Source organism: Saccopteryx leptura, chromosome X (assembly GCF_036850995.1).
Source record: "Saccopteryx leptura isolate mSacLep1 chromosome X, mSacLep1_pri_phased_curated, whole genome shotgun sequence".
NCBI lineage: Eukaryota > Metazoa > Chordata > Mammalia > Chiroptera > Emballonuridae > Saccopteryx > Saccopteryx leptura.
The window spans coordinates 45,719,723-45,737,684 of record NC_089516.1 but is presented as its reverse complement, the minus strand read 5'-3'; the positions used below and the strand labels follow the sequence as shown (position 1 = coordinate 45,737,684).

Here is a 17,962-nt window from a genome sequence, read left to right as displayed (position 1 = left end):
TGGATGTCCTGGGTTCAATTCCTGGTCAAGGCCCACAAAAGAAGTGACCATCTGCTTCTCCACCCCTCTCCCTCTCCCTCTCCCTTCTTTCTGTCTCTCTCCCTCTCCTGTGGCCATGGCTCAATTGGTTTGAGTGCATCAGCCCTGGGCGCTGAGGATGGCTCTGGAAAGTCTCCACCTCAGGTGCTAAAAGTAGCTCAGTTGCAAGCATGACCCCAGACGGGAAGGGCATCAGCCCCTGATGGGGGTTGCCGGGTCCATCCCAGTTAGGGCACGTGCAGGAGTCTGGCTCTCTGTCTCCCCTCCTCTCACTTGGAAAAGAAGAAGAAGAAAAAAGAATGTAAAAAACAGGTATCTACACTCTGCCAGGCACTCCCTATGGTATATTCGTTTAACTTAATCTGCAATCACCATGCTATGCTTGTAACAGCATTCTGATTGCTGCTGACCGGACAAAGCAACATAATATTACCAATAAAGTTGAGAAACATCATTTAGAAAAACACTTAATTCAATATTTAACACTTTTAAGACATGCCTCTGAATTTATCCCAGAGCATTCAGGAAGACAGAGTCCCTCTTCCCTGGGCAGAAATATTGTTACTTACGAGGACAACACAATGGCAACAGCATCATTTAGTACGCTTTCTCCAAAGAGAAGTGCATAAAGGTCCACGTCTGCATGTAACTCATTAAATATCGCCAATACAGTCACTAAAAAGTGAGCCAAAAGCACATAAATTAGTTTCAGTTTTTCTGACGTTAAGCCATTGATGACAAATTTTTAGAAGCAATTCTTATCTTCAGCAGGATCAGTGGCTTGGGAGAGTCAAGGAGTCAAAGGCAGGGTCTCTGACTATGGCAGAAATAAAAATGGCAAACTTCCTAATCAGAATGAGTTGTGAGATGATGCTTTAATCTAATAACACTGCACTGAAACACTGCCCTTTCCACTATAATCCCATCACACCTCGGGGGGGGGGGGGACTCTATTACAGGACTTTAAAAAATAATCACAATGTGATTCAGCTCTACCATTGGAACAGAAACCTATTTTATTGACCACTGTGCTCCCAGAACCGAGCAGAGGGTCAGGGCACAGAGAAGGCTTTAATAACATTTAGTGAAATAAGTCTTCATTTATGATGCACTATATATAATTACACTTCTTATAGTCTCCATATTTCTTGGGCATTTAAAAATCAGTCTCCAGACCAGCAGTCCTCAAACTTTTGGCTTCAGGACTTCTTTACACTCTAAAAATTATTAAGGCCCCCAAAGAGCTTTAGTTTTGTGGACTATAGTTATCAATATTTAATGTACTAAATAAAACAGAAAAATATTTATTTATTTAAAATTACTAATAAACCCATTATATGATAACACATTTTAATAGAAAATAATCATATTTTCCAAAGAAAATGAGAAAAGAAAGCCATTGTTTTATATTTTTTTCAAATATTTTTAAATCTTGATTAATGTAAGACAGATGGTGCTTATTTGCTTCTGCATTTGATCAACAGATAGTATCACACGTTATGCAGCCCCTGGAAAACCCTCACTCCACTGAATACTTCTTAAAGAAAGTAAAAATGACAAATAGTGTATTGATATTATTATTAAATCCTTTTTGACCGGAGCAACCCCCTAAAAGGGTTTTGGAGTTTCCCAAGTTTAGCTCCATTGACATTTGGGACCAGAAAAGTCTTTGTCATAGCGGGGCGGGGGTGCTGTTCTGTGCATTGTAGAATGTTTAGCAGCATCCCTGGCCTCTACCCACAAGAAACTAGTAACACTGCACACTAAGCATCTGGATGACTGATTGTAGCAGGAGCCATAGCACCAGCTCAGGACTGTTAGCCAAGATAAATAGTTATTTGTTTAAGCTGGTACTGCCAGGTTTTTCTGTTATTTGCAGCCAAAAGCATTACAAACTGATGTAATCAGAAAAATAAACCAAACAAATGTGTAGCTTAGTGAGTTATAAGCCAAGCCACTCTTGTAATGGAACTTTGCCAGCCTCCACAGAATTCTCCCTATATGTTCTATTCCAATCTCAAACCCCTTCCTTCACTCAAAAGTAACCACTAACTTGATTTTCTAGTAATCACTTCCTCGCGTTTTCTTACAGTTTGACCACCCAATGTATATTCCCTGACACTATTGTTTGGTTTTGTCCATTTCAAAGTTTATTTTTTAAATACTTTTTACATCTTTTACTCCATAAGTACCCCCTCCATTCCTTTCTGTCAGCTCTCTGTTCATAATGTTCTATTGTTTAGCCATTTCATTCCTAAATTTTCTAATAGTGATATATATACAGTTCTTTCATAACCATCATTTTTCAAAATTTTCCTTTAGGTTCTGTTGGAATATTAATGATCTGCCTTGGGACCCTATATTTCTGGTATGACTTCATTATTTGAAACTTTATTATTCAGAAGGATGAACTTCATTTTTCTTATGTTTGTATGAAGTTCAACCTCAATCCATTTCTGCTCCTCATATTAAGTCTGGTGTAGAAGGTCCAGAGTAGATTTTCTAGTTTCATGGCTCGGGGGCTCCCTCTTCTGGTTTTACATTGAAGTATTAAAAACATGGCCTCTGGGTGTAACCACCTACCCAGCACTCAGATCTACTTCCTCTGGTCTCCTCTACTTGTATCTGAGGTTTCTTTCTCCTTTAATTCCCCATTATTCAAAGTCCATGGTCCTAGCAGTTCAAATATAGGGATTAGCTTCCAGATAGATCTTCCCTGGGTATTTTCTGAAAAACCTGAAGGCTCACGTGACTCTAGAAGTCTCACATTTCCTCCAGTCTCCTTACCTTCACCCATAAATTAGAGCTGGTAAGGTCACTTCCAGTTTTAACTGTTGTTACCCAATATGCCTATGAAATTGCCCCCCCCAGGAATGTGGACCCCTCATTTTGAGTGTGATACTTGTGGGAAATTTCTGGGTTTCCTGACAGTTAAAATGATCAGTAGCACCCCTCTTCTCCCTTCTGCTTCCTCAGAAGGGAGGTTTTACCCTACCAAGTGACAGTTAGGGATTCATGAGGATATTCTGTCAGCTAGTTGTATCTCTGAATCTTTTTTTCTCTTGCTGTCTTGCTTTCTCTATTTTTGTTAGGGATTAAAGGAGATTCCAAACCTATACTACCCCCATCATGCCTTCCTTTTCAAAACATTTATTTCATTTATTAATGGTAACCAAAGAATAAACTGGATTTGAAAAATGCCTACTATATCATGAGGCTACTCCAGATACTTATAAATTTAGGCTACAAAAATCACTAGCTACTCTAAGCATTCAGATGCTAACCAGGCACCAACAGGGGACATCACCAGCAGCTTTAATTACTAAAGGACGTATCATCTTCATAACACAAAACACAGTCTGTCTCTTTCATCTATCCTTAAATACAGTTTATCAGGTTTCACAAGAGGAAAAATCATTAGAAATTAGGCTTAAAAAGTTCTTATTTCCTGTATTATTTATTATATGAATAACATCTGTGGCTCCTTACATAAAACTTGTAATGGCCAATTTTATATGTCAAGTTGACTGGGGCTTGAGGTGCCCAGATGTTTGATTAAACATTATTCCAGGTGTGTCTGTGAGGTTCTGTCTGAGACTGACATTTGAATCAGTAGATGGAGTAAAAAAGAGAGCCCTCCCCAATGTTGATGGGACTCATCCAGTCTGTTAAAGACTTGACTAGAACAAAAAGAGTAAGGGAGAACTCACTCTCGCTACTTTGCTGTTTTGGAGCTGGGATGTCAGTCTCCTCCTACATTTGGTCTTGGACTGGAACTATACCATTGGCTTTCCTGGTTCTTAGGATTTTGGACTGTCAATCTTGGGACTTCTCAGCCTCCATAATTGCATTAGAGAATTCCTTATAATCTCTCAGTCTCTCTCTCTCTCCAAACACACACACACACACACACACACACACACACACACACACACACACCCCTCCTATTTTTCCTGTTTCTCTGAAGAACCCTGAATAATATATTTTTTTAAAAAAAACCTTTACTATAGTAGTTTATCATTAGAGTTGACCTTTAAACTTGAGAGTTAGGGGCACTGACCCCTTGCACAGTCGGAAATCTACATAAAATGTTATCTCCCCCAAAACTTATAGTCCCTCAGTATCCATGGGCAATTGGTTCCAGGACCCCTGCGGATACCAAAAATCCACAGACATTCAAGTCCCCTGTTTGAAATAAGGTAGATCCACATCCACAGACTCCCCACTGCAAACTGAAAACAGTACAAGTATTTATTGAAAAAAAACCCCACATATATGTGGACCCACACAGTTCATACCCATATTGTTCAAGATTCAACTGTATATGACATAAGAATTGTCTTGTTTTTAACCCAATGTGGAAGAAAAAATTAACAATGATGATAATAACAACAATTATTAAGAATTTACCATGAAACAGACACTATAAACATTTTACAATCTCACTTAGACCTCATAAAAGCCTGTGGATACTACTATCATTTCTCTCAGAGAAAAAGAAATAAGGCCCTGCATGATGGGCTGCTCTCTACTGCAGTATCAAAAATCCTAAAATCTCAGTGGTTGAATCCAAAAATAGTTTTTTGTTACTCATACAACATGCCCACTGGGTGTTGGCATTGAAGGCCTCTGTTCATGTCACTCAGGACTGATGAAGGGACTCAGGACTGATGAAGGCTAATCTCCACAAATAGAGCACAGGGACCTGGATCGCAGGACTTCATCCATCAAGACTCTAGCAGGAAACATTTGGCATCCTCAAAATGAGCAATTTGAGCAGTGTTTAATAAGGGATTATTCATAGAAGGGTGGGGGGAGTACAGGAAAGCCACAAAGAGAGGGCAGTGCTTGAGATTGAAATATGGAGCTTTATGCCATCCCTAGGCCCAAAGGGTCCAGTGAAGGAATGATTGTCAGAACTATAAACTGTATGGAAAAAGTTGCCTGATAGGAGCTATGACCTTTGATCAAAGGACACAGCCAGCCCTCAGGGACCATACATCTCCACCTTCCTTCTATTTTCCCATTGGCGCTCCCCCCCATGGACAAATCCAATGAAAATCCAAGAAGGCAAAGGAACCTCTGAAATCTTCCATATAAGTCAGCCCTTTGGCATGGAGAGGAGAGTGGAAACGGGTGGTGAGTCAACCTGGAGGGCACACAGGGCATACAATATGACCACCAACTAGCTATGAGAACTGAGCACATAGGAAAGAAAGTGTAAAGACTTTAGCAAAGTGAGTGTTTGAGCTACATAACTTTCAAAAGGTCTTCTGAATTTAACTACTATTTTCCTAAAATACTACAATTACCAGTAGAAATAATAATAATAATAATAATAATAATAATAATAATGTACGGTTAACTCATTTATCCATGACAACGAAGGCTAGCTTGCATAATTAATTACAATAACAATGAACATTTGTACAGCACCAGTCTGAACTTGACTGCTCTGGTTTTGATTTCTCATTCTTCCTACCCATCACATTATAAAACAGGGCAGTAACTCTACCATTCCCTTCCTGAGCAAGGCTGTGCCCAACCAAGATGAGGAATATGCGTGCTGACACCAGGAAGATGACATGGGGATGGCAGACTGAGTGAGTGGCTTCTAAAAGTGGGGCATAAACGCACTGTTCCACCCACAGCAGGACCCTTGGAATCAGGCTCACAACAGCTATTTCCAACTGGATGTGAACAGAGAAATCACAATGAACTAACTGACGACTGCTGGTACAGGTATCTAAAAAGCAGTAAAAAAAATAAAAGTATAGCAGGGGAGAAAGGAAAACTTAAGAACCTTAATTTATTCATTCAACTAACTTTTCCTGAACACTTCATTTGTGTACTAAAGAGCACTTAGCATTTGCTAACACTCAGTACAAAGCAGCAAGTATTGTGTACAAAATAGACAACTGAAGATCTGCAGGAGCAAGTAACTGAAGGAGTGAGGGAAGAACTAGGCAGGTGGCAGATCTGAACTGAGTCTCAAAGGATAAGCAAAATACTGACTAGCCTAAGTGACACCACTCTTTGACAACATTGATGACAGATTTTGAAACTTGTGAGTAGGCTTGATTGACTCAAGTGGAATAAAGGTGAAAGATTTAAAATGAGGGGAGTCACCTCATAATGGTCCACAAGAAGGAATAGCACTTGTTTTCTCTGGAATGCACTACAGATTGAGAATGTCATCTTCTTTCCTGAATTGTGGATCCATCAAAAGTAACAGTCCACAAAGATGGCACATAGCACCCATGATACATAACCACAGAATGGAGAGGGTTCCTGGTCATAGAGAAGCCTCCACCATTCTACACATATACTGTCTTCTTCAACAGGAAGGCCAAAGACTGGTGTTAAATGTCATCAGGAACAAAAACTTATATTCTTCATATCAGTCAATATCATTGTATATCCCAATGCCAGATTTTTGTTTGATGTACCAGGTACAAGAATTCAATTTGGTCTTATGGTCCCTTCTAACTCTATACTTAAGTTTTTATTTCTTTGATGGCCCAAATTTTCAAATAACAGATGCTATGCTCAATATTTTATATATACAGTGTGTCTGTAAAGTCATGGTGCACTTTTGACCGGTCACAGGAAAGCAACAAAAGACAATAGAAATGTGAAATCTGCACCAAATAAAGGGAAAACCATCCCAGTTTCTGTAGGATGATGTGGCAGCATGTGTGCATGTGCAGATGATGACGTAACACCATGTATACAGTAGAGCAGCCCACGGCCATGCCAGTTGAGATGTGGACGGTACAGAGGAAAGTTCAGTGTGTTCTGTGGCTCGCTAAATTCAAATTCATGACCAAAGTGCAACGTGAATGTTGGCGCATTTATAACGAAGCGCCACCACATAGGAATAACATTACTCGGTGGGATAAGCAGTTGAAGGAAACCGGCAGTTTGGTGGAGAAACCCCGTTCTGATAGGCCATCAGTCATTGATGAGTCTGTAGAGGCTATACAGGATAGGTACCTAAGGAGCCCTAAAGAATCTGTGTGTGAGCCCACATCGAACTGCACTGAATAGGTATGAAACTAGGAGAGTTTTCCTTTTATTTGGTGCAGATTTCACATTTCTATCGTCGTTTGTTGCTTTCCTGTGACCGGTCAAAATTGCACCACGACTTTATGAACATACTGTATTATTTCATTTAATCTTCACAATATCCCTAGGAAATAGGTACCATTATCCCTACTTCATAAATGAGGAAACTGACATGAAAGAGATCAAGTGCGTGAGGCCACCAGTTCAATAATTGGCAGGGCTAGAAGGAAAACCTCTGCCTACAACTCCACATCCCACATTCTTTACACAAACCAGAGTGCTTCAACCAACCAAGTCTTCAATATTGATTTATTTAAAGCAGTGGTCCCCAAACCCCAGGCCACGGACCAGTACCGGTCTGCAGAGAAAGAATAAATAACTTACATTATTTCCGTTTTATTTATATATATTTAAGTCTGAACGATATTTTATTTTTAAAAAATGACCAAATTCCCTCTGTTATATCCGTCTAAGACTCACTCTTGACGCTTGTCTCGGTCACATGATACATTTATCCGTCCCACCCTAAAGGCTGGTCCGTGAAAATATTTTCTGACATTATACCAATCCGTGGCCCAAAAAAGGTTGGGGACCACTGATTTAAAGTATTTGAAATAAAATATGGGGATAAGAGGGTTAATGGTTTGGGAACATTAAGATTTTTTAGAACCACGTAACTGTCTAGAGATGTGCTATCAACATATGGCTATTTAAATTTAAATTACTTAACATAAAGATTAAAATTCAGTTCTTCAGTTCCACTATCCCACATTTCAAAAAGTCACACGTGACTACTAGCTACCATAACGGACTGTGAAGGTTACAGAACATTTCTACCGTCACAGAAACGTCTGTGGGATAGCGCTGATCTAGAAAACCCACAAGAGACATAGTGAAGTGGGAGAGAATCTTAGTATATGTAAGATCATTACTGTCCAGAATGTTAGAGGACATGACAGACCTCTCCATTTCCACTACTGGGACAGGATCAGCTTTATCTCCGTAAATTCTTTCCCTAAGGTTTACCCTCAATAGTTGACCTTTATGCAAACTGATTTAATTATGGGTTCCAACATAGAGTTTTGGTTTTTGTTTTGTTTTTGTTTTGTTTTTGCTTGTTTGTTTTTGAGCTGAAAGGGAGAAAAAGACAGATAATAAGTACTGGTTTAATTTTTAAGAATTGGTTCAACTAACACGTGAAAATATATAAGGTAAAAAAATTATGTATAAATATAAAAACCATATCACAACGTGCAGCCACGTAGTAACATTGCACAAAGTTTACAAATTAAATTACACTCCTACAGGTATGAATATGTGTTTCTACTAAGAAAAGGTACTGTTTGAACCAAAAGAAGGTAAAAGCACAACACTGAAGAAGATAGTTCATGTTTAAAAAGTATGAATAAATTAGACATTCTCTAATAAAAGACAAAAAGGAAATACAGGTAGAAGCAATCCAAGTGTCCATTGAAAGATGGATGAACAAAATGTGGTATACATACATATATAATGGGACATTATTTAGCATTAAAAGGGAAGGAAATTCTGACACAGGCTGACAAATGCTATAACATGAATGAACCTTCAGGATATTATGAAAAATGAAATAAGCCAGACACAAAAAGACAAATACTATATGACTGTACTTATGAGAGGTACCCAAAGCAGTCAAACTCATAGAAGCAGGAAGTAGAATGGTTGGTGCCTTCCAGGGGCTGGGGGAGGGGGAAATGGGGAGTTGTTTAATGGGTGTAGAGTTTCAGTTTTATATGATGAAAAAGTTCTGGAGGTTGGTTGGACAACAATGTGAATATACTTAACACTACTGTACTGTACACTTAAAATGGTTAAAACAGTAAACTGTTATATGTTTTACTACAATTAATAATAATAATAACAATGGGGAAATTCATGCTTAGAAAAGCTATCTAAGTCTGTCACTTAGTGGTCTCTTCCTCCATTATTCCATTTTAATACTACAGTCTCCCCACTGCAACAAAAGTACATGATTACTCTGAACTTTTTAAGATTTAAATAATGAAATATTATAATGATCATAATGAAAATGCCAAAATATGCAAATACCTGGGTCAGTGGCAGAGATAATTGCTCCAAAAAAGAGACAATCTGTGTAATAAAATTTATCTGACAGCTGTCCCACTATCTTCATGAGCTTCACCACACCATACATGAGATTTCTGTAAAAAGGGAGGATAAATTATGTCAGAAGAGGACAATAAAACTCCCTTCATTGAGTAACCTAGCAAATATGCAAGCAGAGCAGTACCAGAATATTGTGCTTCAAGAGAGAGTCATGAAAACATCAAGCAGCTGCTGTGGTTGGACACTTACCAGGAACATGTGCAGTAAGACTTTGGCACCAAGTAATACTTTGCAGTTAATGTTATCTTGCTGAAACATCCATATATTCCATTTTTAAAAGTTGTGCTTACTTACAACTATAAAGTTTGGTCCTCAATTAGCAACAAAGGCATCTTAAGCAGCTGGGTAATAGAGAAGAAAGAAAGAGAAAGAACCCTGCATAATGTACAATAAATTGCTATAAAACTCACAGGCTTTTTTCTAAGATAATGTGTTTAAAGTAATGGATGAATCTGGAGAGTAAAAAATTGGTTTAGCTACAGAGATTCAAGTGATCAACCTTTCCTGCCAAGAATTATTGCAAAGAAGGGAAAAGAGGCAAAACTCTCTAAACATCCAATTAAAATATCAGCGTACCCACTGACATACCTGATCTTTTATTCTTTGCATGGGTTTGGTAGGCCAGCAGCAGCCCTCTTTATGCTTTGCAGAATATGATGTGGCCCAAGAGGGACCAACAAGTTCAATATGTGCAACTTGGCCAGAGCACATCCTCTATAGATCAGTTTAGAAATCAGGAGTGAGGAGTGTTAGAAGGCCTAGTACATGTTACTAAGGTTGTGTATGTATGTGTGCGTGTGTGTGTGTGTAATTGCAGGAGCTTCAGGGGTTAGGGAACTAAAAATAACCACAGAATAGACTCATTGCACCCTAAAGCCAATCCTCTGATAATAAGACTCTTGGTGATCAGAACCATGTCCTTGCTCACTTTTGTACCTTGAGTGCCTAGAACAAGTAGATTGACTAAGCTAGGAGCTCAAGAACTATTTGCATAATTTAATCCTTTTGAGAATAACTATAACTTATTGTTTGCTTCCTGTATGCTAGGCCCCATTTCAGACACTTGAACAGTTCTACTTCAATTTATAATAACTCTATAATATAGATTTGATTTGGCTGTTGTTGCTTATGAAAGGCTTCATCTACCTTTTAAATATTTCCAGAAACCACACCTTCTTCTTCATTTCCTTCCACCACAAGCTTAGACATGGTTACCAGACTTCTCTCAGGCAACTTTTTCCCCATCTTGCCCCCCATCATCTCCGATGTTTGTTTGTTTTCTGAGCACTTCCTTACATTTTGGCATTGTGAGAGTCTCCTTTCTAGTTTTGTATATATGCTGCCCCAGCCCTAGATTCAGCCACTTTGCAAAGAACCCTGAATCTTTTTTATTGGAAAATGTTAGAAACCATGATCTGGGGACTAAACATAATTTTATTTTATTTTGACAAATTTTAATTTAAATAGCCTCATATGGCTAATTAGCTACCTTACTGGATAATGTAGCTTTATTTAATTTATTTATTTTTTGTATTTTTCTGAAGCTGGAAACAGGGAGAGACAGTCAGACAGACTCCCGCATGCGCCCGACCGGGATCCACCCGGCACGCCCACCAGGGGTGACGCTCTGCCCACCAGGGGGCGATGCTCTGCCCCTCCAGGGCATCGCTCTGCCGCGACCAGAGCCACTCTAGCACCTGGGGCAGAGGCCAAGGAGCCATCCCCAGCGCCCGGGCCATCTCTGCTCCAATGGAGCCTCGCTGTGGGAGGGGAAGAGAGAGACAGAGAGGAAGGAGAAGGGGAGGGGTGGAGAAGCAGATGGGCGCTTCTCCTGTGTGCCCTGGCCGGGAATCGAACCCGGGACTTCTGCACGCCAGGCCGACGCTCTACCACTGAGCTAACCAGCCAGGGCCGGATAATGTAGCTTTAGATCTTAACTACCGTCATCAAAAACATCAAAATACTTGACTCTGGTGATTGCCAGAGGCTGGGGAGTGGGGGAAATAGAGAGATGTTGCTCAAAGGGTACAAATTTCCAGTAATAAGATTAACAAGTTTGAGGATCTAACATCTAGCATGGTTATTATAGCTAATAATGCTGTATCATAGTCTTGAATGTTGATATTAGAGTAGGTCTCAAATGTTCTCACCATAAAAAAAAGGTAGTTATGAGGCAGGATGAAAGTGTTAGTTAATGCTATGGTGATAATCATTTTGCGATTTATAAATGTATCAAATCAACACTTTGCACATCTTAAACTTATACAATGTTATATGTCAATTATATCTCAAAGCTGGGGGAAATACTGAACTCTGTGGACCCATGTGGATCCCATCTCTTTGAAAAATATGTTAATTAGGTTATATGAGAAAGAGTCCCTTACCCGATAATGAAGCAGGAAACAGCAGTCCCCAAAAAGGCATAGGCCAGAATAGACCCAAGATTTCTGAAAAAGTGTCTCTGAATAAAACAAAAAGGCAGGAATCACATTGTGATTTTTGACAGTGAGCATTAGGAACACATTAAAATTCTCTAAAAATTAAAGCTTTAAATAAATATATAACCATATGCTTCTGTTATATCAAGCTATAACTGAAATTACTCCTGAATAATGCTGTTTACCCTTAACTATCATGGTTTTAAAATAGCCTCTGTCTTACCTATCACTGAACAAGTAAGAAAGGACTTAGTAAATTTCAGACAAAACTATTACAGCTAATTATACTAAATTACATGAAGTGCATGTGTGCACACAGATGTATAAGTAGGTCAATCATTTTCATAGATTTAACCCAAACCATTTTACTCCAGCTAGTCACTTACAGTTCTGGTGGAACCTTAGAAGATCCTTACAGATATAAATTTGAAACTAATAAAATATGAAAATATTATGTACGGATCTTTTTGCTTAATTCAGTATCAGAAAACAGAATGCCCTAAGTATCTGCTCATGCCATCTGCAGTGTCTTCTGATATTTATTTGGATTAATCTTTACAGCCTGGGAAAGATAGATGTGAAGAAATGAGAAACAACTAGTTCCATTTAAGATGGTCAAGTTTTTAAGTATATATAAAATTTCATATACTTATACCGATATAAGAGCAATTATTCATAAAGATATGGTAAAACTGTAATTTTCTTGATGCCTATGTACAGTTATTGCCTACTTTAAAATACAGACACACACACACAAATGCCTGCACACATGCACAGGTGGTTTTAGTTCTCATAAATCATGCCTGTGGGACATTCTGATGGGGAAAATGCCTGTTCTTGGGGTCCTCAGTCATGGTTCTTAGGCCTCAAGGTATAAGCTATTTTCATTGGCCAATCAGAACTGTTTAACAAAAACAGACAAACAAAAGCACCCTAATTAAACAGGGGCCAGAAACACTTTATCTTAAAACTTTAAAAGGCAAGAGAGCCCCAGCATGCCAGCTGAGCAATATCAGGGACAGTCAAGGCACAAGAAGATCTCAGGCTGGATTGTGCAGCCACCATGACCAGACACAGGATTGCGGGCATCTCTGGCCTGCTTTCCAGACAGAGGATGTGAGGACTTGGCTTTGGCCTTCCCCAGTGCTTGCCTCTCTGAGGCTGAAGAAGGTGTCAGGAATGCCTGCTATCCCTAAGGCACCTGCTCAGACCAGAAGCCTTCAAGGGTTTGCCACACCACAGTCATCAAATGAGGGTGCTGCCTGCACATACTATGAACACACTTTGTTTCCTAAACCAATCACTTTAAAGCTAATGCATTTATACAATGTTTTGGGAAAAAAATCAACTGTGAGCCTATTTGCCTCTAAAAGCTCCATCAAAGGGCTTAAATCAGGGAAGGCTCGGAGTTCATCAAAGAGAAAACATGAGTCCAATGAAATTCAGCATTCAGGAACAAATTTTAATATCAGATATGCTTTCTCTTGCCAGTCAGCTTTCTTTCAGATAACTATTCTAAACACTAATTTGAATAAATTAAGTAAATTCATATTCATGATAGTCAAAGCAAAAAATTAGGAATGTAAATTTATCACACAAAATACATTGATAATATATTCTAAAATCACACACACACAATTAAGAATCTACATTTATATCTATTTATATGACCTTGGAAAGGTATAACATGCCTTTTATTTATGTATTACTACATCTAGTAATTAACTGTATACTTCATGGTTTACAAAAGTACAGTTGACCTTTGAACAATTTAGGGGTTATGAGCACCCACCCCACACATTGTCAAAAATCCTCATATGACTTACCTACTAATAGCCTACTGTTGACTGGAAGCCTTGTCAATAATATAAATCGTCAATTAACACATATTTTGTAAGTTATATGTATTATATACTGTATTCTTATAATAAACTAGAGAAGGAAGAATGTTATTAAGAAAATCATAAGGAAGAGAGATATATTTACTACATTTATTGCAAAAAAATCTGTGTATTAAGTGGGCACATGCAACTCAAACCTGTGTTGGTCAAGGGTCAACTGTACTTTCACATATATAAGCCCATCCAATTCTTACAACCCCATCAGGAAGGTGTTATTTAAACCATTTTATATATGAGACATCTAGGCACAAAAGTTCATGTGATGAGAAATGCCTGAAGTCACATGCCACCAAACCATAGCACTATAACTGGAAAGCAGGTGTTTTGACCCCAAGGCATTGCATTCTCACTGCATATGCTACCCTTCTCAATTCCCACCACATCCTTTTAGGGAAGAAAAAACATGTGTCTAGTGGAATCCTATATCTTTCATCTTCTTACTTAGCCATGAAGATACACACAGTCATGTGTGGTTCACACGGCCATGACTAGATCAATTTTCCCTGCCTTTCCCTCTCCATTACAGATTGGAACAAAGAGACAAAAGGAGATGACATGCCCTAGTAAAACCTTCAAGAATATAAGCCTAAGACAGATCAGTATGAGAAAGTTTGCTTATGATGAAAACCCACTTAACATACCAATTCCTACCATTCTAAGCCTTATATTCCAACTCTTTGGGAAACCCCATCTTCTGCCATTAACAAATTTTAGTGTGTGTGTGTGTGTGTGTGTGTGTAGTAGTAGTAGTAGTAGTAGTAGTAGGGGAAGCTTACAAAAAAATAAAGCTTCTATAGGTGAATTCTTTCTCTACCAATGCCCTGACAGCAAATCATGAGCAGCAATGCAAAATCAAAGCTAATTCCAAGGATACCTTTTCAAGTTAGTATAAAAAAGGCTATGTCTGCACGGCAACTATAAATATATGTATATAGGTTGAAGGTTCTGAATATACCTTTTTAAAAACCTGCAGTAAGCGGTAAAATATTTATTGCACATTCAATTGACAGTAAGTTTAATCAGAGATGGCAACCATGTAAGAACCAAATATTTAAGTGTCTTTATAATGACTTTAAAAAGGAAAGAGACTAAACTAATATTTCAAAACAGTTTAAATTGGTAATTGGCAAAGCTTGTTATTTGTTTTCCTTCTGAGAAAATTAAGCTGACAAAAGAGAAGGTTGGAAAAAAATCTAAAATGTTTTTTGGTCATTAGAGTGGCTTTTACAACCAATGATTTGGTTTTATTTGAAAGTAACTATGATCATAGTTATACATTGAGATTAGTTATTTAAGATACCAAATTATTAATTACCCATTTAATCTTAAGAAGAGTTTCCAAATTCTTCATTTAGATAAAGAATAACATCATTTATATCCATAAAATCAATCATCTCTTGTCTTTTACTATATATGTCAATATCTAACATATATACTCAGGTAACTTTGGAAAACCAATAGATTAGTCAGAAAAAAAGATGCATTTTTTTTTGTACAGAAATCCTAAATCCAGATGGACTGTACCATAAATGAACACCCTGGGCCCTGGGGTCAGAAGACAGATAGACCAAAACCTTGCCTCAGTCCCGCATCATCTATGTAACCTCATAGATGTCACTTAATAATTCTGAATCAGGCTCATCATCAGTAAAATGCAAGATGCTCTCTACACATCTGGACGAACACAAAGGTATGTTGGGCTAGTGTGCAGAAACACAGCCTCTTGCTCTTCGAGTATCCATTGTGGAGAGGGGACTTGTTTCATCCCTCTTCCCCCAAAGATAATACAGTAAGGAGGAATCATTTGATCTCTGAAGGGGAAGATTGGCTTGGCCCTGACTCGCAGTCTTGATCTTCTTGCTCAAGGTAGGGTATTGTTCTTGTTCTTTTAGTCTCCATGCTGTGAGCAAACGAGACAGCCTTTAGCAGGCTGAAATTCATGATGTGTAGCAAGGAACCCCAAAACTAAGGATTAAACTATATCATCCAACATGTGTTATCAGGAACTTGGGATCATAAAAGGATCATTCAATTACCAGTTAGCTCTTTGTGTCTATTTATCAATGAGTTGAAAACATGAAGGAGAAGGGGTGGAAACTAATCTACTACTCTCACATTATTATAGAGCAGGGGTCCCCAAACTTTTTATACAGGGGGCCAGTTCACTGTCCCTCAGACCATTGGAGGGCTGGGCTATAAAAAAAACTAGTAACAAATTCCTATGCACACTGCACATATCTTATTTTAAAGTAAAAAAAAACAAACAAAACGGGAACAAATACAATATTTAAAATAAAGAACAAGTAAATTTAAATCAACAAACTGACCAGTATTTCAATGGGAACTATGCTCCTCTCAATGACCACCAATGAAAGAGGTGCCCCTTCCGGAAGTGCAGTGGGGGCCGGATAAATGGCCTCAGGGGGCCACATGCAGCCTGTGGGCTGTAGTTTGGGGACCCCTGTTATAGAGTTTGTGTCAGATGCTCCATAAAGTTTAACTATATTTATGTTGGTTGGAAATAGTTTTAAAACCTCTGACAACTGCAGAGTTGCTTTTACAAAAGAACCAGTCTAATAGGCAGGCATCCTCTTATGAAATGAGTTGGAAGTGTTGCCTCTATCTTCTGAAAGAATTTGGAATAGGACTAGTATTATTTTTCCCTTAATTGCTAGATAGAATTCATCAGTGAAGCCATATGGGCACATGAAAAGGTTTTAAATTATGAACTCAATTTTTTAAATTAATATAGGGCTGTTCAAGTTTTCTATCTCTTCTCAGGTCAGTTCTGATCATTTATACCTCTCAAGGAATTTGTCCATTTCACCTGGGTTGTCAAATTTAATTCCACAATGTTGTTTGCAGTGTTCCTCTATTGTCCTTTTACTGTTTGAAGAGCCTGTAGTGATACTCTCCCTTTCATTCTTGATAATAGGTAATTTGTTTCTTTTTTTTCTAGATTAATGTATTTAGAGGTTTATCAATTTGGAAGGCATTCTCTAGTTCTTAAGAATGTTACTGAGTTTTACTGGCAGCCAAGATCTCCCTTCTCTAGGTTCATTTAAAAGGTTTCCTTTAGTCCTATTCAGAAAGACAGCTGAAACAAGCTACCCAGCTTGAGGGAGGAAAGCCTTTTTGGAGGTTAAATTTTTACACAATACTCCTCACAGTGGGGGAGTAAGGGAGCTGCTAACACTATTTGTAAAGGTATTTGATATTTTAAATAACTAGGGGCTTAGGCCCCACCTTGCTGCAGAGCACAATGACCGTTAATAATCAGTATAAATTTTTAAAACCTTTTAATTTTTGAGTAATTACAGATTCACAGAAGTTTCCAAGCTGGTACAGAGAGGTTCCATGTATCTTCACCCAGTTTCCTCCACTGGTTATATCTGTAGTACAATATCAAAACCAGGAAAATGATATTGGTACAATGTGTATGTATAGTTCTATGTCATTTTATTGCAAGTGTAGATTCATGTAAGCACCACTGCAACCAAAATACAAAACTGTTCTATCAGCAGAAAAATCTCCCTTGTGCAACACTTTTATAGTCACTCTCATCCCCCTCTCACTTTCACATCCCTAATCTCTAGAAACCTCTAATCTGTTCTCCATTCCTATAATTTTGTCATTTTTATGATGCTATATAAATGATATAATACAGTATGTCATCTTTTGTGATTGGAATCTTTTTACTCAGCATAATGCCTTTGAGATCCATCCAGATTGTTGTATTACAGTTGGGGATGGGGTGAGAGGACTGGATGAAAAGAGGTGAAGAGATTAGACAAAAATTATACAGATCCATGACGGCAACAGAGTAGGCAGACGGACGTTCCACTCACCTATTCCCAGGACCAAACTGGAGTTAAAACTAAATTTAAGACCAATCATCCTAAAAAACTAACCCAGGATTAAATAAAGAGGAGTCTATAACCAAAAATTTACAAAGGAAGTCACATCAAGACTGTCAGGGAGGGCAAAGACACAAAAAAGGGCTGACTGTACTCCCAGGAAAGCACCAGCTGAGGGTCCCAAGGGACATCTCAACTGTGGAAGGTTTTCCCTGAGAGGTATGGGTCATAAGCTCCAGGCCAGGCACCCCATCCTAAAGCACCAGAGCCTAGAAGTGGTACCACATAGCATTTGGCAGTGAAAAGAGGTAAGGTTTCTGTTTACAAGAAAGAGACAGGAGTTCTCAAAGACACAGGCACCATCTTAAAAGACCAACATGGAAAATCTTGCACACAGCTACCTACCCTAAGCTCTGGTGGAGGAAGGCCTGAGTGAACTAAAGTCAGGAGAGGAGAGTGGGAGATTGGAAGGGGAACAGCCTACAAGACCCCT

General features: G+C 38.5%; 1 protein-coding gene across 2 annotated transcripts in view; it reads right to left on the bottom strand.

The window, feature by feature from the left end:
- The window catches only part of SLC9A7 (solute carrier family 9 member A7), a 177,049-nt gene that overhangs the window by 52,102 nt on the left and 106,985 nt on the right, over positions 1 to 17,962 (bottom strand). For both annotated transcript variants that reach the window (XM_066357513.1, XM_066357512.1), the window contains exons 4-6: positions 11,658 to 11,734; positions 9,196 to 9,308; positions 609 to 714 (exon numbers count right to left, since the gene is read on the bottom strand). In XM_066357513.1, coding sequence (XP_066213610.1) covers positions 609 to 714; positions 9,196 to 9,308; positions 11,658 to 11,734 — 296 coding nt within the window. The remainder of the gene's footprint in view (positions 1 to 608; positions 715 to 9,195; positions 9,309 to 11,657; positions 11,735 to 17,962) is intronic.